Below are 21830 nucleotides of genomic sequence, written 5' to 3' on the forward strand. Positions count from 1 at the left end.
TGCAAAGTAGCAAGTGTTCTCTTTTAAAATGCAAAAACCCAAGCAATAATTATGTTAAGCCAGAATCTATCTATTCATAGTTTAATATCCATTAGTATGAATTAATTTCAATCAGATTTCTGTTTTTCCTAATAATTGGCTGAAATAAATGCACCAGAGAATGTTAACTTCAATGAAATAGGAGAAAAATAAAATTAGTTTGGAATCATGTGGCATTATGAGGCAGGGTAGACATAATGGCATGCCTCAGGAGGGGTTTGGGCCTGCTTCTAGTTAGAAGACACAATAATAGGATACTATGACCATGACGAGTGGCTTACTGCCACTTTTGGTGGCACTTAGGCCACTTATTGTCTGTGTGACCTTAGGCAAGTTACTTGACCTCACTATGCCTTGGTTTCTTCATTTATAACGTGGTTATAATAAGAGTACATATCAGGATGCCTGGGTGGCCCAGTGATTGAGTGCCTTCAGCTCAGGGTGTGATCCCAGAGTCCTGGGATCAAGTCCCACATCGGGCTCCCTGCAGGGAGCCTGCTTCTCCCTCTGCCTATGTCTCTGCCTCTCTGTGTCTGTCACGAGTAAATAAATAAAATCTTTAAAAATAATAATTATAATAGTACGTATCTTACATATGTACTATTGAGAATCAAATGAATTGATATTTTTTAAACCCTAGGACACTGTCTAACACATAGTAAACACTGTAAGATTGGAAATCAACCATTCTTGACTCAGGATTTATAGTAGCAAGTGGTATCTCCACCTTAAATGTGACACACACTTAATCAATTACACAAAAATTATTATTGTAGTTTTACTTTATTCAGAAATAATGTGATAAAAGTTGGTATATAATCTTTATCGATACAGTGCCAAATTAACCAATAACCTTTGACATCAGAGATTACTACTATAAAGAACATATTGATGTATGAGAAATTTTGAAGGGAAAAGTATGAAAATTTTTTCACCTGCATAATAAAAGCAATGCTTGTCACCAAAAAATATCCTAGTGCAAATAATTATCGAGCCTGTCTATTTCCCAATATGAAGCAAAAACTCGACCCCAGTGTTCTGGAAATAGAAAATGATTTGATAGAAAAGAAACTTCAAAGTACTATGCAGGTGATCAAGCAATTTACTCAAGATTTGGAGATACAGGTGAATCTACTTCTAATTATTCTATTTTAACTGCCTCATCCCTGTAATTTTGTAATAGAAATGTGGAAGTATAGAGTTTGCTGAAAGCGGCTATAAAAGGCATTTAGTCCAACTCCTTATCTGGTTCTTTTTTTTAAAGATTTTATTTATTTATTCATTCATGAGAGACACACACAGAGAGGCAGAGACACAAGCAGAGGGAGAAGCAGGCTCCATGCAGGGAGCCCGATGTGGGACTCGATCCCAGATCTCTAGGATCACACCCTGTGCTGAAGGTTCTTGAAGCTATCCTTGCCAAGTAGAATCTATCTTCCTTCAACCGTCCATCCTTCAATCCTACCTTTAATTGGGAATTAGTTGTTCCTTGAGGCAAAGGAAACTTTCTTCAGGTATCTCTGGATAATATTTATTTTTTAAAGATTCTATTTATTCATTCATGAGAGACACAGAGAAAGAGAGAGAGAGCAAAGAGAGAGAGAGAAAGAGAGAGGCAGAGGGAGAAGCAGGCTCCATGCAGGGAGCCCAACACGGGACTCCATCCCGGGTCTCCAGGATCATGCCCTGGGGCTGAAGGCGGTGCTAAACCGCTGAGCCACCCGGGTTGCCCTGGGTAATATTTATGTTCCTGTGTTTCACTCTGCCCGCGTAGGGCCTGACAGAAGTCTAACCCTTTCTCATTGGTTCCTTTAAAAATGTGAAGAGAGGAGTGCCTGGCTGGCTCAGTCAGAAGAACATGTGACTCTTGATCTTAGGGTCCTAAGTTTGAACCCCACGTTAGGCATAGAGATTACTAAAAGATGTGAAGATAGTCTCTTCTGAATCTTCACTTTTCTGAACTTGCCATCCCCAGTTCTTTTGACCTTTTTCAGCTGATGTTCTCTATGTGTCTTTTTCCTCCTGGTTGATTGTCTCCATTCCAGGTTTTTCAACAAACTTTTAAAATGCATCAGATGTCCTGACTAGTACAGAAGGGAGAAAAATCTACCACCTACTAATTCTAGTCACTTTACTTTATCAATGAAGCAATGAGCGCTCTGTGACTGAATCTTACTGTGGTGTAGTAGGACTTGGGGTTTCAAGTATAATTCATTTCGTCCCTGATAAAAGTTAAATTCAGCTTCTGGCTATCTTTTTCTTGTGGATTATAATTTACTGCCGTTCAGCCCACTCACTCTACCAGTTTTATACTACCTGTTAATATGACAAGTGGGTCTTCACTAATGTAAAAGTCTCTAGCAGAGTCAAGGACAAAGACAGCTCTGCACTACACTATGTTTCCATGCTGACATGGACACCATTGCTGTGCTTAATCATCTGAATATTGGAAGCATTTTGCAGCTAGACAGTATTTACAAATAGCCAAAGCAGGCAGGTGGTTTCAAAGGTAGCATCAAGTTTTCCCAACCTATCAGAGTGCATCTCCAATTCATTCTCAATACCTTGTGTTCTAACTGTGTCTGAGATTTTTCTTCTTATTAAAATGAGCTAGGAGGCATGCCTGGGTAGCTCAGTAGTTGAGCATCTGCCTTTGACTCAGGTTGTGATCCCAGAGTCCTGGGATCGAGTCCCACATCAGGCTCCACAAAGGGAGCCTGCATCCCCCATTGCCTATGTCTCTGCCTCTCTCTGTATGTCTCTCATGAATAAATAAATAAAAATAAATTTAAAAATAAAAAAATAAAATGAGCTAGTACCTAATAGACTAAATCCTTCAGTTTAATCTGGATGTAAATTTATCAGCAAATTCTGGGACAAATTCTGTGTAAATTTCACAGGGAGTAGAGTAGAGACAGCAGAAAGGCCCAGGGTATCTGAGAAGTAAGGGAATTTGACATCCCCAGTTCCTTCCACCTTTGGAGTTGAAAACACCCAGTAAATTTCACTCTCTTCAGCTTATTCAAAGTTTTTGGACCTCAAACTCTTTGCACAGTAATATATGATTATCTAAACTTTCATATGAATATAAAAATCATCTCACCTTTTTCTATGATATAATACAGAACTTTATGGGTAGCAGATCTCAGATGAGTGATAAATGAAGTAACAAAGTAATAAGTGAATCTGGGTCCCATAACCACAGCTCTGTAGACTTTTTAAGAAACAAAACTCAAATACTAAGGAACAGATTTTAAATTTAAAATATTTTATTTTAGATCAGCATATTTAATATTATATTAGGAAACTCATTGTATATATTCCTTAATAATAATCATATGTGAAGACATCCAATAATTTCCTATTTAACAAATGGGAATTATCTGATTATCTAATAATGATTAGATCATTTTCATTTTATAAAGAATATTTACCAACAAATAAATTTAAAAGACATATTTACTTTCGGGAAACAATTTTAACAATAATATAGGAGATCAGGTTGTTATAGGCAGTGATGGGATCTACTTTTGCTCCTATTTCTTAAAGTTTATCGGATTTTGGTTAGTGGTGTTGAGATGCAGATTCATTACTCTGTCACTCAGTTTATCACAGCTGGGACCTGCCACTCACTATGAAGTTTTTGGCGGATATACAACATTACATCATTCTGTTGTTTTTGTATTCTTATATGTAAATTGCACTATTAGGTAATAACTCAGAAACAAAAGAAATACTAATGACAAAGTACACGGTTATCACTGAGGACCATAAGTGTGATACTAATTCTCCAAGTCTCAGATTGATCCCTCTCCAGGTTCATCAGATACAATCATCAAATCAAACTTTTAAATAGTATATCCAAATGTATTGATTTTTAAAAAATCAAATTTAAATACCAAACTGTTGTAAGGATTACAGCCACTAGGGCCTTTCAATTATTGGACACAACTACTCACACATATGTGTCATTTGCAGGGAGGTGCTTACAACTTCTGTTACCACATCATTGGTAAGCACAAAAGAAAAGAGAGCAGTTGATTTCCTCTTATATGTAAAGTGCGAAAATTCAAAACACCAATTTACGAAAGCATTTATCAATTTTTGATGCCATAACAGTGAAATTTTCCCCCAAAGTAGGGACGCCTGGGTGGCTCAGCTGAGATTCTGGATTTCTAACAAGTTTCCAGGTGCTGCTGCTGCTGCAGGTCCAGCCACAGGGGACTCCAGGTCCCTCTCCAGAGCTGGCAAGAGAATGCTAAATGATGACGTTAACCTTATTCAATGAGGTAAAGTATACGGGGAAAACCATAAAGCGCAAACACAAGCTATTTATTCTATTAGGTACAATCCATGTGTTCCTTTGTTTCAGTCCCTGGACTGTACATCTCCCTGGTAGGCACGAAACACCATCACCATCACCAGCAACAAAGCCTCACGCTTACTCCAAATCCGTCTGTCTGCTATGGAAAGACACACCACCCACGGAACCATTATTTGAGTCTTGTCAAGCTGTGAAAGCTGTGGTTATATATAAACAAAAGGCAGTAAAGAAAGATAGATATACAAATGGCAGGTGATCAGGAAAAGCTGGCAGAAAAGGATCCGAGAATATTTGCTAACTAGAAAAAAATGTCATATATTAACTCCTCTTTTCTTGTGGGTTCAGATGAGGATACTTGTTAAGGAAATGTTCATACATTATCTACATTTGTAAATGAAAAAGCCATATATTTGCATGAAAAATGATATGAATAAATGAATGCAATAAACCTTAAACTGTCTCTTACTGTTGGGGGTGGGTATGGGGGTTTGTAAGGGGGAATAATGGCTACAAACCATTATTGAACACCTACTATATAAAAACTGCTTTATGTGGATCATATTTAATTTCCACTCAACTCTGAAAAACAAGTGTAATATTGAAATATCCATTTCACTGTTTAAGAATCTGAGACTCTGAGAGGTTATAGAAATTACTAATTTGTATATTAGCAGACCCAGACTCTCAAATCCTTTTATCATAAATGTTTATAACGCCAGTCTCATACATTTAAAACTACATATAGATATCTGTTTTGTTTTGTTTTGAATACTTTATTTATTCATGAGAAACACACAGAGAGAGAGAGGGGCAGAGACACAGGCAGAGGGAGAAGCAGGCTCCATGCAGGGAGCTGGATATGGGACTGGATCCCGGAACTCCAGGATCATGCCCTGGGTGGAACGCCGGCGCTAAACTGCTGAGCCACCCAGGGATTCCCCAGATATCTGTTATGATATTGGTTTGCTATTTTGACTACCTAGAAAAACTACAACCACTAGCAAGTGGGAAGTGGCTAGGGAAGGCCACATTCATGACAAATGCTTTTCAAATTATTTTTTAAAAATTAAAAAATAGGGTCACCAGGTTGGCTCAGTCGGTTAAGCATCTGCCTTCAGCTTGGGTCATGATTTTAGGGTCCTGGGATATAGTCCTGCATGGGGCTCCCTGCTCAGCGAGGGGTCAGATTCTCCCTCTCCCTCTGCTGCTCCTCCTGCTTATGCTCGACGCTCTCTCCCTATCAAATAAATAAAAACTTTTTAAAAATTTAAAATATATATATACAAATGGAAAAATTCAAACTGGATATAAAGTTACAAAATGAAAAAAGAAGTCTCATCTGCCTTCTTTCTAGAAATGGAATTGGTGGGTCAAAATTCAGAATCTCTGGGATGGACCCCCCAGCATCAGTGTGCTGTAGGAACGCTCAAGGTAACTTTTAAGGCACAAAGAGGGTGAAAACTGACCTAGATCTTAGCTAGATCACCCCTAAAAGTGAATCTTTTATACTGAGCCTGCTGTCACACACTTGATTTGAAAGTTCATTTTCTTTCCTTTTTCAAAGTTACCCGGATTCTATAAGCATTTGTTGAAAGTTTCCAATGGCATCATTTTCCACCCACCACCTGGTGATGTATTTGAAATCCCAGAACAAAGCTGGTGAACAGATCAAATCAGTATCCACCTGTCTGTGCTCCCAACAGAAGCATCATGTGCCTGTGAGTCATGAGACCTGGCTGGTTGCTTCAGACATGTTCATGGGATCAAATTTGCAGCCAGGAAGGAGGCTACAAGTGAAGGGTTTTTTTGGTTGGTTATTGCTATTTATTTTTGTCTGTTGATTTTTGTTGTTTTTTTGATGATCTTGGACCAAAACTTCATTTGATGTATTATTTCCTAGACTCTGTAAGAAAGTTTATGTGCAATTTCAGGGATTTCTAATGGCTTCTTGTTGAATGCCAAAATGCCATTGACAGTCTTCTCTTCTCATTTAACTGCTTAGAGCTCAGTGATTGGAAATGATAATGGTGGTTTGAGCAGAAAACCATTGCCCTGGGGAAACAAATGGAAATATAAAGTACTTTGTCAAAATCTTCTTAAAAGGCTAAAACTGAAGAGAATTTGCTTACCATGTAATTTAATATGGAAATTATTCAATGATATAGTTCTTAGATCAGTAAAGATCAGAAAGAACTTTCTTCCCCCAGAGTTGCAGTTAGTAAAAGTTGGCTAGAAGATTCACCTTGTTATGTCAACACCAAGCACGAAAGAAAAAAAAAGATCATAGCTAATTGGCTGCCAACTGGCACAGTTTTTAATTCTCACTAGCTACACTCAAGAAACAGGACACATTCTTTTTAATCAGTCTTGTCTTCAAATATCTGTGCAGAAGGAGCACTAGATACACAAAATTAAAGCTGAACTAAGGACAGTGAAGCATGGACATTGCTGCATGAAACATAAATGCATTTTTCTTTTCATTCTTTGATCAAGTAGTTAATATTTTCTCAAAGAAACTTTTTGTTGTTGTTTCAGACATGAAGAAAGAAGACATAGAGTATATTAAAATGCAAAATCAACCAGCACATCAGTGACTGTTTTTGGCTAATTTCAAAGGTTCTGAATATTTAGTATTTTTGGTCACAACTGCAGAAATTCTAGACTGCAGTTTCTAGACTATTCACATGCAGTTTCTAGACTACAGTTTCCAGAAAAATATGAATGGCCAAGTAAATTGACACTAGCAAAATGATAATTTTCCCATGTCATGTTCCTGACTAGAATAAGGGGTTAGACATACATTTAGATGTAATGCCAATTGTAAAGATGATAAGCAACTTAAACCCTGAACAATTCAAATTTTGAAATCATTAAAAGAAAAACAACAACAGAAAAGAACTAACCATGAGAATATAAGCTATCAAAACAAAAACAGAAGCAGGATTTTGGCTATGCCTAATTTATTAAAAAACAAAAGTTCTTAGATTTTTCTAGCACAGAATCATACCGGTCTGTCAACTTCTGTTTTGCTGAAATACTCGATAGTGTGGCCCTACAGCAAACTTGGAAACCTTTAGAAGACAAGAGTGTGATACTCTATCCATGCCAACTGTAAAAACCCACCCAGATGGGTTTTGTTGATTTGAGCCACAGCATCCAGAGGGTGATGCTGTGAGAAAGTGACCGCACTATGGCACTATGTAAAAGAGGACAACTTTGCAATTTAGAACTGAACTCTAATTACTCCTCCCACTCCTGGGAGAAAAGGATACCTTCTATGGGTTTCTTGCATAATGGTATTGAAGAATTCAAGGTTTTGTGTGATATGTATCTAATTCTATCACTGATTGCCATGTTTAGATAATAATCCCATGTACAGCCCACCAACTTCATAGCACTCTGTCTTTTCTTGTTACACATATTGATTTGACATTTTGAAAATTTGATATTATACTGACCTGAGAGGTAATTTTTTTTACATAAAATTATTCATCAACTTGCAGTGCACAAATACATCAAAAAATTGTGTCAGAAATCATTCATTCAGGTAAAGGGAATACAAATCCTAAACAAAAACAAAAATTTATTTATTATTTATTTGTTTGTTTGTTTATTTATTTATCATGTACTATATGCCACAATTCTAAGCTTTAAGGAGATTTTCTTGCTCTCATTATACTTGTATAATGCTTTTCAAAGATAAAATTTAAATTTGCTTGATAATCCCTATTCATAATTTAGCTTGCCAAGATTTCGAAGAAAGAATTCATTCACAAGATCATGACCTAGAAGGTATAAACTGAGACTATCTCAGTGTGACACCTTTTTTACATTCTGGAACAAAAACATTGATATAAATGAGCTAGAGTGGCTTGAAGCTGTCAAGAAGTTCAAAGCAGCCAAATATGGTAAAATTCCCACTTCCTCAGATGGTTAATATGATTTTCCTATATAAGGGCTCATTGTGGTCTACTATCTCATAAAACACTTAAAAATATGAAAGTATACGAAAATGTAATTATGCTCTCCAGATCATGGCAGAGACCATAAATATAGGAGTTCAGGTGTTCAAAACTGGGCAGAGATTCAAGTGGGCTACCCCCAGGTGTAAGAATGTTTGGCGCAGCACAGGAATCTTGAGACCCATAAGCAGGAGGGCAATAAAAGAATGAGAGGGGCTGCATGTTGGGTAAGGCGCAGTCCCTACCAAAGACACTAACAGTGAGGCCAAAGGGAGGGACTTAAGAGTTGACTTGCTGACCCAAAAAGTTACTTTTCAGATTACTTTTCTCCTTTTCCAATACTTCCAATTCTATCTTTAGCCTTTCTGGATTGATCACATAAGGTGAATATTTTCTTTGTCCTTTTTATGAAACCCTTTACTTATACTCTTCTTAATGTTCGTACCACTTAGGTATGTACCCACTATCTTTAACCTGGCTGTGTTAAAGATAGATTAAATAACTCAAAATAAGAAGCTTCTGATACATCAGACAAGTAACTTAGATTTAAAGAGGCCTCAGGCTCTCTCTGTAAAATGAAGGGGTAGGTAACTTATCAAATACAACAGAGACAAAAAAAAAATACAACAGAGACTATAGAAGAAAACTTGGTTTTAGCTTGTTTAAACAACTGAGAAGATTTATTGGCTCACATAACTGGAATTTAAGAGATTGAGCAGGCTTTGAGGTTGGCTTAATTAAGTAACTCCAGCAACTGTTTTCACAATTTTCCTGGCTATGCGCATATCTGAGTATTGGCTCATTTTCAGGGTAGCATCCCTCTTGATGACAAATTTGGCTGGAGAATTTACAAGTTTCACAAACCTACCTCACAACATGGAGACGAAGAATGTATTTTCTGGTATTTTCCTTTAAACAAGAAATATTCAGAACCTAGAGGTTTCCAAAAACTTCCCTCCACTGTTGTCTCATATTGAGTCCCATTCCAATTCCAATGCCTAATCCATTGGATTAGTCCCTTAGGACTGCCATAACAAAATGCCACAGACTGGGTGGCTTAAATAACAAAATTTATTTTCTCACAGTTCTGGAGGTTAAAAGTCCAAGATCAAGGTTTCAGCAGGGTTGGTTTCTTCTGTGGCCTCTCTCCATGGCTTGTAGATAACCGTCTTCTCCCTGTGTCTTCTACTTGTCTTTCCTCTGTACATGACTGTGTTCAAATTTTCTCTTATAAGGACATCAGTCATATTGGATGGGGGCCCACCTTAATGACCTGCTTTTAACTTAATTACCTCTTTAAAGGACCTATCTCCAAATACAGTCACATTCTGAAGTACTGGGGATTGGTGTTTCAACATATAAATTTTGGAGAGACACAATTCAGCCCATAATGCTCACCCTAATAACAAGGACCTAGCCAAACAGGTTGGCTTAGACTGGGATTCTGAACCAATGAGATCATCCTCACTGCTAAGGGAAGCCCATTGCCAAAACACACTGGCGCATAAGGGAGGGTAGAAGACCAGGTGAAAATTGGGCTGACAGAGGGAACCAGCAACCATCAATATTCATTATAGGAAAATCAGGCTAAGTATTGCTAAGATTTCTCCTCACTCTAAAACTCAATAATTCAAAGCCCCAAGTATTTTTTCTGCATAATGTACTAAAGGTTAATTCAATACAAAGCCAGAGGTGGAGCTTTGATGACAGTGAACCAGAAATAGGGGATTAAAAAGTTACATTACCAGAGAAGCCATCAGGGCAGGATGACATTCTCTTAGAGGTGTGGCTCCATTTTTTTTTAGATAGTGGGAATGAAAAACAAGACCGTGAGCTCTAGTCGATGGTGGATGAAGGAAATAAGGAATCACTCAGCTGTGTGTGGGGACAGAAAAAAAGTGTCTCAGTATAGCCTACATTTTATTATGTTGAATATGGTAAGAGCTCTGCAGGTGTCACAGGATGCTGATAAAGACTGTTGACATGGGTAGCCTGGGTGGCTCTCAGAGGTTTAGTGCCGCCTTTGGCCCAGGGCCTGATCCTGGAGACCTGGGATCGAGTCCCACGTTGGGCTCCCTGCATGGGTCCTGCTTCTCCCTCTGCCTGTGTCTCTGCCTCTCTCTCTCTCTGTGTGTGTCTCAAGAATAAATAAATAAAATCTCTAAAAAAAAAAAAAAAAGACTGTTGACAGAAAACCTCTTCAGGTTTTGACTTGACCTTTGATTATGTTAGGTTAAGCCAGGGGAAATTGATACTTAATAGATTAAAGATGATTAACATATTGACAATTTCAAGGTTCAACCTAATAAAGGCCTTTCCCAATAGGCCTTAAAGATATATGGTCTAAAGCATAGCAGCAAATATAAAGTATTTATGAAAGAAATGTATCTTAGAACATAAGTTCACTTTCAGCCTGATGGCCTCCACAAACTCCATTTATGATACAATATAAAATAATGATCTTGACTTATAGACAGAAAGCTAAATTATACTTTGCACTGTCTATTTTCTGTATCTGGGGAATATATAAATCTGAAAGTATTCAAACAAAGAAAAACTGTGGCATTTTTAAAATCTCAGATAACTTTTCCTACTTACACTAAGTAACTGAATCACCAGCTATAGATGGGGAAAATTAAATTTCTGAGTTTTATAAAAATAGTAGCAAAATGATTTCACTCTTACCCTTACCACTCACCTTCCCTATCTTCTAACTTAACTGGCACTGAAACCCCTGAATTTATCTAATGGGTCATTTGCTTTGTTTGGATCTCATGTTAGAATTTTTTTTAAAAAATATTTTAAGGTATGTATCAAATGTCCCAGATAGGCTTTAATGGAAAAGAAAAATTGGCCATAGACAAACGAATCCCCAAAACTTTTGGTTTAGACTTCAGTTTCATTTTCTTTCCTCCCCAAGTATGGGCAGAGATTTAAACATTTTTTTAATCATAATTTTTTTCTTTATTCTACTAAAGTTATTTCACATTTGTAGAAATTTTATGTTGAAGTTTCTCTTTATTATTCAATACCCCTCCCTTTAAAAGTGTATTTGATATATGTAGGATTTACACTGATAAGGAAAATTGGAAGGCTCCCAAGAATATTTCCTATAAATTTCTTTTTTTTTAAAGATTTTATTTATTTATTCATAAGAGACACACGGAGAGAGGCAGAGACACAGGCCGCCCAGAAATATAATTTTATTTGCACACTATCTGAGAAATGAAAATTTCTTAGATTTTTATAATACAACAAGGATATTACTTGCTAATAAAACTTTTGGGGCAGTGCTGCTGGTGAAACAATGTGTATAATTAAAACACAAAATAAGGGCAGCCCCTGTGGCTCAGCGGTTTAGCGCCACCTTTGGCCCAGGGCCTGATCTTGGAGACCAGGGGTCAAGTCCCATGTCAGGCTCCCTGCATGGAGCCTGTTTCTCCCTCTGCCTGTGTCTCTGCCTCTCTCTCTCTTTTTCTCTTTCTGTCTCTCTCATGAATAAATAAAATCTTTACAAAAATATAAAACACAAAATATTCTGGGGCACCTGGGGCACTGGTTGAGCATCTGCCTTTGGTTGGAGTCATGATCCCCCGGCCCTGGGATTGGGTCCTGTATTGTGCACCCTGCTCTGTAGGGAGTCTGCTTCTCCCTCTGCTCCTCGCCCTGCTTATGCTCTCTCCCCACTCCTCTCAAATAAATAAATAAAATCTTTAAAAAAAAAAAAAAGGAATTCCATCTTTTCATTTTTCTTAAAGTGATCTCTAAAAAATATATTCCTATTCTTTTTTTTTTGACGTGTAATTACTTATGTGGCTACGTCTGGCAGAGGCAAAGTACAAAACCCATTTTTTTCCCCTTCACAAGGACACAAGTGCTGCCCTGCATTACAGATCGCTGTGGGAGGTGTTTATTTTGCAATTAAATAAGAGTAAGGAGAATGTTCTGAAGTTATTGCTTAGTGTCCCTTTCCCTCTCCTCCCCCAACACCTTTTGTAAAGATTATTAAAACCAAGGCTGAAAGTGGTTTTGGTAAAGTAAAATTCTGGTCTAAAATAAATTAGTTGACATGTACAAAGATAAGTGTAACCATTTGCATTTTACTTCTCCTACCATACCTTAGGCCACCATCACCTGCTTTAGGTTCTACAGGGAATTATGTGGCAGGAGTTGCTTCATTTGATTCTGTGTTCAACACTGTTTGGGGCACCTCTAATATATAAGGCACAGTGCCAAGAATTTGGATCAAGGTGACCTTACAACTTCTTAGAGGAAATAAAAATATGTGCCTATATAACTAAATAACTATAATGCAAGAAGGGAAGCAAAAAGTACCATGAGAAATACAGTCAGTGTTAGGCTCCAGGGGAAGAAATGTTGCAGCTAAAGAAATGTCTCATTTGGACTGCTTTGAAAGACAAGGGGATTTGGATGTGCTGAGAAGTGACAGGGAGGACTCCCAGGCAGAAAGAACATCATGCACGTGGCAAAATGAAATGCATGTCTAGGAAACACCACACAGTTAAGGTGTGGCTCTAGTATAGAATATGAGAGGATTAACGAGGAATAAACTGGAGAAATGGGTTGACCTAGATATGAGAGGGTCAGAAATGCCAGGCTAATGAGTTTGATGATGTTCTGTGCCTACAGACCCAGGATCGAGGGAGCTGGATCAATGGGGAGCTACAATTGATTTTGTTTTAAGTAGGGCAGTGACAATGGCCAAGTGATTATTCGTGTAAACAACTTGCTGGAGGCAGAAAACAAGGTGGGAGAAGGTTAGAAGGCTTTTCTATTTCCAAGTGCAAGCTAATGAAAGCCTGAGTTGTAGAGACACCTAGGGAGCTCAGGGCATGATCCCAAGGTCCTGGGATCAAGTCCCTCATCAGGCTCCCAGCAGGAAACCCGCCTATGTCTCTGTGTCTCTCATGAATAAATAAATAAAATCTTAAAAAAAAAAAAAAAAGAAGTCTGAGTTATAGTATCGGCTAGCCTCTTATTCCCTTTCAAGCTCCCTATACAGATACACGCAACCGCAGGCCTATCAAATGGAGTCTTGACCTACCTTTCCTTGTCTTTTCTCAATCTCCTTTGGTCTCTTCTCTTTCCACTGATTAAGATTCTTGGCTCCCTGACTTCTACCTTCAGCTCTGAGCCCCACTCATTTGACCTTCATCCTTACCTTTCTAGCATTTGGACACTAGTTTTTTCCTGTAATCTGGTCAGATTCATTTCCCATCCTTGGATTATTCCATTCTCTTAGATGGGTTCATGATGCCTCAGCCCAAGCCTTAGCCTGGTAGAGCACAGTCTCACGTGAATCAGTCAGGATTTGCAGTTGCAAAGAAACTACTCTCACTGGTCTAGACAGAAAAAAAAATTAATTTAAATTTATTTTTAAAAATATTTTTTAAGATTTTATTTTTAAGTAATCGCCATGCTCAGTGTGGGGCCTGAACTCACAACCCTGAGATCAAGAGCCTGAAGAGTAATTTAAATTTAATAAAGTATATTTGGTACCTCATGGAATCTCCAAGAGGTCTGGAAAGTCAGGACTAGAGGCTTGGCAGCCAAGATCTACACCCACATCGTATCATGAGGCTGCTAGGGGAAGAGGGTACAATTGCTGCTGGGCACAGATACCACAGCCCAGGCTAGTCACTCTGGGGACCCAACACATAAAAGAAACCCCAAAGTTCACCAAACAGATTCTGGAAGAGCAATGACCTGAGCTGAAGGCAGATGCTTAACCGACTGAGCCACCCTAAAAAAATTTTATTTTTGGGCTCAAAACTTGCAACCTTATGATCAAGACTCACATGCTCTACCGACTAAACCAGCCAGGCGCCCCTCTTTTATTCATTTGTAGAAAAAAATATTAAAAACCATTGTTATGTGGAGAGGCATACAAAAAGTATTATTTTTCCAGATTTGTTATGGTTGTGGTACTGATCAGCTTTTTAAAATTTGTAATTTATGGGACGCCTGGGTGGCTCAGTGGTTGACCATCTGCCTTTGGCTCAGGGCATTACCCTGGAGTCCCGGGATCAAGTCCCATGTCAGGCTCCCTGCATGGAGCTGCTTCTCTCTCTGCCTATGTCTCTGCCTCTCTCTATCTGTCTCTTGTGAATAAATAAATAAAATCTTTAAAAAACTAAAATTTGTAATTTGTTTTCATTTCTTTTCTAATTTGAAATGAGCACCTAATTTTTAGATCTAACTTTATTTTTTTATTTTTTTTTTTTAAAGATTTTATTTATTGGGAATCCCTGGGTGGCTCAGTGGTTTGGCGCCTGCCTTTGGCCCAGGGCGTGATCCTGGGGTCCCGGGATCAAGTCCCACATTGGGCTCCCTGTATGGAGCCTGCTTCTCTCTCTGCCTCTCTCTCTCTCTCCCTGTGTCTCTCATGAATAAATAAATAAATAAATAAATAAATAAATAAATAATCTTAAAAAAAATATTTATTTATTCATAGAGACACACACACAGAAAGAGAGAGAGAGAGAGAGAGGCAGAGACACACAGGCAGAAGGAGAAGCAGCCTCCATGCAGGGAACCTGACGTGGGACTCGATCCCGGATCTCCAGGATCACACCCCGGGCTGCAGGCAGTGCTAAACCACTGCACCACTGGGGCTGCCCTAGACCCAACTTTAAATTCATGATTCAAGTTGCTCTTTCTTAAAGGAGGCCCCATAAATTGTGTTAGCTCCAAACCCCACAAAACCAGGATCTGGCCCTGGCTGAATTCCTGATTCCTAACTAAACAGGGTAAGAGAGCTAAGGGTAGGAAGGGTGGTTAAACATGCCTGGCCCCAAACACAATGAATGTCTATTCCATTGTGCTTGAGCATAAGTCTGGCATATGGAAATGACACCCCTCCTGAGGAAATACACTTGGATAGGTTGTGGAAAAGGAGAGGTGGGAACAAACACCAGAAACATTGCATAGGCACAGTGAGAAATTGGATTGTGCACAAGAAGAGATAACCCTTAGGATTAGCATAGATGATTATCAGGTTGGTGATGTTAATAAGCCAGATAGGGATCTCAGAGCTGATAGAGCTTCAGGGAGGGATTGGGAAGGCAGAGGGTTTGCTTTTGAACGTCCAAGGACTCAAATTGTGAAAGCCTCTTCAAGGACTAAAGTTAGCAGATCCACTAGTATTTAATTCACCATCTCATAGTGCTGATAAAAGGTAGTAAAAGTTGCAGTTATAAAGTGTAATTTAGGAGCACCTGGGTGGCTCAGTGGTTGAGCGTCTGCCTTTGGCTCAGGTTGTAATCCTGGGATCCTGGGATAGTCCTGCATCAGGCTTCCTGCAAGGAGCCTGCTTCTTTCTCCCTCTGCTTGTGTCTCTGCCCCTCTCTCTCTGTCTGTATCTCTCATGAATAAATAAATAAAATCTTTAAAAACAACAACAACAACAAAGTGTAATTTAGCAGCCAAGGGTGGAAAATAAAGGATTAGTTAATTTTTATTTTTAAGAGTTTTTTTTATTTTTAAGTAATCTCTATACCCAACTTGGGGCTCGAACTCACATCCCCAAGATGAAATGTTGCATGCTCCACCGACTGAGCCAGCCAGGAGCTTCGGTAACAGATTAATTTAGAAAAGCAAGTATTAACAAATGGAGCTGAAGGGAGGGTGTGCCTAAGACATATTAGACAAAATGGCATCATACTTATGATCCCGCTTTGACTTTGACCAAATTTTAGCCCTTTGAGTCTAAAAAATAGCAAAATTAGGAAAGATTACCAAAACAAACATGGTTGGTTTACAGAAATAGTTATAATAACAGCAGCTATTTATAGAGGGCTTACTACACTCTAAGTGTTATACTAAATAATTTACATGTATTACTTTCATTACTCCTTATAACAACTCAGTATGATGATGTCATATTCTTATTTTACATAGGATAAACTGCGTCTGAGGGTAATTGCATTACCTGCCAATTTACAAACAGTGATCTGGACTCTAAAACCCATACCAGGGCATATAACCAGAGCATTATACTGCTTTTCAACATTCAGCGATCCTGCCTTTATTATTTTTCTGGAGCACACCTACGCAGAGAGCATTATGCAATTATAGATGCTTTGTTCCCGCACAATCACGGCAAGCTAAAATGCTCTTTGATAGTCTCACACCCTTACTAAGAACAGTGGCCTACTCAGTTGCACAGAAATAAATGACCAAGACTATCGGATTCCTCAAATGACTGCCTTTGATGACTCTGCTGTTTGGGGTGTAACTCTGCTTGGTGAAGAGAAGCAGCACGACTTTAATGTGACTTTGTTTGAAAAACAGGAAGAGAGAAATTATGTATCACAGGTTACATTCGGTCTATCTTTCAAGTTTCAGATGGAGAATTTAAGCAAATGGGTGCCTGGGCTGCCTTCCCCGGAGCTTGCCTGCAGGGGTGGGTTTGCATAAAGCAATTAAACAGTCCAGTATTCCCAGCCAAGTGAGGGAGAGAAGAGAAATAAGATAAGGAAAGCCTGCAGATGAAGTGCTTCCAATCTCCCCTTGACCCAGTGCAAGCAACCGGACATTTCTATTGAAAGCAACCATACCTGTCCTGAAACCAATCTTGCAGTGTACATGAACTAATTAGAATTTAAATAAAAATTTTAAAAAAGTAACCATACCTGAATGTTTAGCCCCTTGTATTTCCTCCATCTTTATCACAATTACTTTTCTTCTTTATTTACTTATTGTCTGTCTTTGCCGTAGAGCATGCATTTTTCACAAGGATAAAATCACCCCAAAGGTAAAAATTGGGTCTTGGAGGGGAAAAAAAATAAAATTAAAAAAAAAATAAAATCTTTCTATGTATAAAGCACAGATGGTAGGCACAATATAAAGCAGATACACAGTATCTCTGTGCTGTAAAATTTCATGATGGAGCAGTTAGGGAAAAAAAAAAAACCTTCAAATGTTTCCTTGGAGGGGCATTAATGAGAAAAAGTAGAAGACTATTCTAGGGGGTAAGTTTCAGAAGGGCAGGGTGTGCAGATATTTTGTCTATCATAGTCCCAGTGCCTGGCAATGCTCTGCCCAGAGTAAGGGTGTAATAAGTATCTTGCAGAATCAACTCTTTGTCTTTCTCACAACATATCACATCTCACATATGTTGTCATTATTCTAAAGTGGAAAAGAGAGGGGTGCCTGGGTGTCTCAGTCGGTTAAGCATCCGACTCTTGATTTTGGTTCAGGTCATAATCTCAGGGGCCTTGGGTTCTGTGTTCAGTGGGGGATCTGCTTGAGATGCTCTCTCTCGTACTCCCCCTCTGTTCCTCTCTCTATTCCTTGTACTCTGGTGTGTGCTCTCTCTGAATAAAAAACTAAAACCTTTATTTTTTTAAAGATTTTATTTATTTATTCATGAGACACACACACACAGAGAGAGAGAGAGAGAGAGAGAGAGAGAGGCAGAGACACAGGCAGAGAAAGAAGCAGGCTCCATGCCGGGAGCCCAATGTAGGACCCGATCCGGGGTCCCCAGGATCACGCCCTGAGCAGAAGGCAGACAGACATTCAACCCCGAGACACCCAGGCATCCCAAAACTAAAATTTTTAAAGTGGAAAGGATTGTTGGGAAAGGAAATTATATAGAGGAAATCTTGTTGTTGTTTTTTTTTTTCCAGAAAGGAGTCTAGGTGGGTGGGGCAAGAGGTCACACAGAAAGTTTCAACTTGAAAGTAAAGTCGTTTTTTCAGAAAGCTACTCTATCACAATCAGCCAGTGTTTACTTTTAGATATCTCCATGCTAAATACTTCATTTAAAAATAGGCACCCAGCATTTAAGTCAGAACTTTCTCATTATTCTTATGTTCTGCCCAATGTTCTTGCTAGGTATTGTTATTTCTTCCACGAGGCCAGACTTGGGTCTCATGAGAGCTCAAAGCCATGACTGCCAAGAAGTACTTGTGAGTGGGTGTAAAGTATTGGAGAACAGAGGCCTCAAGGCTTTCAGCCACTTCATAGTACCATTCCTGGTCAGATAGGCCCCATGCTCTGCTTCCTAATCTAATATTGGGTTCCTTTTAGGTCAGGATTGGGACAGCTGAAGATAGTTGAGACAGTGGGCATTTCTTGTGGTCTCTTCTTGTTTCCCCAGCTGACGATGTCTTCCTAAAGTTTTCTCATGAAGTAAAAGGGTTCTGCAGAAACAGAAAAAATGCCACCGTCATGATCTGAGGCAGACAGATTTCTCCACAACCCTATGCTTCACATGCCCATGGCCATGTGGGAAAGCTTTGAATATGAGGATCTTCAAGACATTCTATTTGTTAGTGTTGCTTCTATATACCTCAGTCTCCTGTTCTCTATACCTCAGATGGCTTGAAATTTCCACCTGTGGGGCTTAGGTAGACAGAAATATGCTTAATAGCATATCATCCCTACTGGAATCTACATACTGATAGAAAGTTTCTGAGTAAAGCAACAGTGATAGTAAAGGAATAGGAAATAATTCTCTTTAGAAAAGATAAATTATCTGTTTATGCTGAAAGAAACAGCTGGAGAGTGATTTAACAAGTGTCTATAAAAGAGGTATGAAAATATGTCCTCTTACCTTTCCATTCATTCTTAAATCTCTAAATGGTCACAGAAATGAGTACACAAGATTAAATGGTTTTGGAGCATAGAAAACTGTGCTCCATCACACAAATGCAGAGATTTTGACTGCAGGAACTTTGTAGAATTCAGAACATGGAAGGAGTGTTAGCCTTTGAGAAGATCCACACTTCTGAGACTTTTGGAGAAGGAAAAGATGATGGATCAGGGAAATAGGAAGGTGGAAAGTTAGCTAAAGTTTCCATGATAGGTGTCTCTTGATCTATGTTCCCAGAAGGAACATTCTCAAAATCTCACCTCAATAGAGCTCATACTCAAAATTATTTTTGAGGTGCAAGTAAAAGCTCCCTTGGATTTACTATTCCATTCTGTCACCTGTCATGCATTTTGTGAAATCAGTGAGGCTCTGTAAGAGTGACAGTCAGAGTTGACAGGTAGCTGCTTCTGGTCAACGAAGATCTTAGCCAGACTAGTGCTACCTTGGCCATCCTCCCAGAGGAGGGTAACAAGGGTCATCTAGTTTAGTGAAGGCAGTAAGGAGGAACTGAGGACTTTGAACTGGGAAAGAATCTGAAACAGCCCATTTGCAAAGTAATGTCTGGGAGTTCGCATGCACTGAAAAAGTGTTCCTGATTTTCAGTAATCGAAAGATGAGGGAGGGGTGCCAGGGTGACTCAGATGGTTAAACATCTGTCTTCGGCTCAGGTCATGATCCCAGAGTCCTGGGATTGAGCCCCATGTTGGGCTTCCGGCTCAATGGGGAGCCTGTTTCTTCCTCTCCCTCTCCTCCTCCCCCTGCTGTACTCTGTCTCTTTCTCTCAAATAAATGAATACAATCTTAAAAAAAAAAAAAAAAAAAAAGGATGAAGGACATTTCTACAGTTTTTTTTTAAATCTAGAGAATTCAAATGATCAAAGTATTATTTTGTTGTTGTTGTTGTTTTAGAGTGAAAAGGCGAGCCTTGGTGGCTCAGTTGGTTAAACATCTATCTGACTCTTGATTTAGGCTTAGGTCGTGATCTCAGGGTGTGAGATTAAACCCCACATGGGCTCAGCACACAGTGGGGAGTCTGCTTCTCTCTCTCCCTCTGCCCCTCCCCCCATCAGACGAACGCACTCTCTAAATTAAGTGAATAAATCTTAAAAAAAACAAAGAGTGGAATTATGGAAGTATGGCAGAGGCTCTCCTGACATACCTTCATTTAAACAAATGTCCAAATTAGCCAATCTTCCCCATTCTCTCTGTACCATTCTGGCAGACACCCATGGCCAGTTCACTACTTTCTAGGTCTCTTCTATTCCACATCAGTTGAATTGTTTGTGCAACGAGTACTTGATCTTACAATTATATATTTCCTCATTTTAAATTATGATATATTAAGATGTCCTTTTTTGGTGCACAGTTGTTTGAATGCTGACGTGTTGTGATATATGTATGACATATTGTACAGATTAGTATAACCACCACCACAATCAAGATATGGAAGAGTTCCATCAGTATCCCAAAGTTTCTTAGGCTTTAGTCACATTATCTCTCTATTCCTACAATGGCAATCACTGATCTGTTCCTCAACCCTATAGTTCTGTCCTCTTGAGAATGATAGAAATGCATTTATAAAGTACATAAGCTTTTGAGACTAGTTTCTTTCATTCAGCATAATGCTTTTGAGATTCATCCAAATTGCTGCATATTTCAGTCATTTATTTCTTTATATTGCTGGGTAGTATTTTATTGGATGAATGCAACACTGCTTGTTTATTCACTCATTGAAGGACATTTGGGTTGTTTCAATTTGTGGCTATTGTGAATAGAACTACTAAAAACATTCATGTACACATCTGTGTGTGAACATAGCTTCCATTTTTCTAGGGTGACTACAACAGAAGTGGATTGCTGGGTCATATGGTAGGGGTGTGTTTAACTTTATAAGTAACTGCCAAATGGCTTTCCAGAATGGCTGTCCCATTTTGTTTTCCCCTCAGCTGTGTAAAAGAATTCCAACTGCAATGCATCCTTATTAGCACTTGGTACTGTCAGTATTTTTTAAAGTCACTTTCATAGATTTGAGATGGTATTCCATTATGGTTTTAATTTTCATGTCACTAATGGCTGAAGAGATTGAGTATCTTTTCATGTATTCTTTTGCCACCTATGTATCTTTTTAAGTGTCAACCACTATTTTTCAAACATATTTTTATTACTTTTAAAAAGTTCTACTCTCAATGTGGGGGTTGAATTCATGACCCCAAGGTCAAAAGTCATATGTATATACATACATATATATATATATATATATATATATATATGATTTTATTTATTTATTTGACAGAGAGAGAGCGTGCAAGAGAGCACACAAACAGAGGGAGTGGCAGAGGGAGAGGAAGAAGCAGGCTCCCCACCAAGCAGGCTCCCTACCAAGTAGGCTCCCCACCAAGCAGGGAGCCAGAAACGAGACTCCACCCCAGAACCCTGGGATCACGACTTGAGCCAAAGGCAGACATTTAACTGACTGAGCCACCCAGGTGCCCTTCAAACATATTTTTAGCACCATGCTCTTACTTCTTTCTTTTGGGGACTTCCAGTGGCTATAAGGAAGGATGCGATGGAGAAATTGTCAATGTGATTCTGAATTTTGGGGTTAAGTGATTGAAGAGTGCCAGTAACAAAAATAAGGAAGCCAGATAAGGGAAGCATTTGTAGGGGCAAAGAAGTAGTTATAGAATGGAAGAGTAAGTTAAAGATGTAAACTTTGCACCTGTTGAGTTTGATGGGATGATTATCTACCCAAACGTAAATATCAAGCATAGGAGAATGATTTTCTTTCCAATCTCTTTCTCCTCTTATAGAGTCTGCCATCCACTGAGAACAAAAGAATAGAAAGTGGCTTTTTCTCAATGTAGCTTCAGGCTGGAAAGGCATT

The 21830-nt window shown here is 38.8% G+C and overlaps 1 protein-coding gene across 1 annotated transcript in view; it reads left to right on the forward strand.

Annotated features, from left to right (window-relative positions):
- The first annotated feature begins 304 nt into the window (after positions 1 to 304).
- The window catches only part of LOC121486751 (xaa-Pro aminopeptidase 1-like), a 31515-nt gene continuing 9989 nt past the window's right edge, over positions 305 to 21830 (forward strand). Inside the window, exon 1 of the mRNA XM_041747961.1 lies at positions 305 to 368. Within this exon, the coding sequence (XP_041603895.1) occupies positions 305 to 368 (64 nt within the window). The remainder of the gene's footprint in view (positions 369 to 21830) is intronic.

Source organism: Vulpes lagopus, chromosome 1, assembly GCF_018345385.1.
Source record: "Vulpes lagopus strain Blue_001 chromosome 1, ASM1834538v1, whole genome shotgun sequence".
NCBI lineage: Eukaryota > Metazoa > Chordata > Mammalia > Carnivora > Canidae > Vulpes > Vulpes lagopus.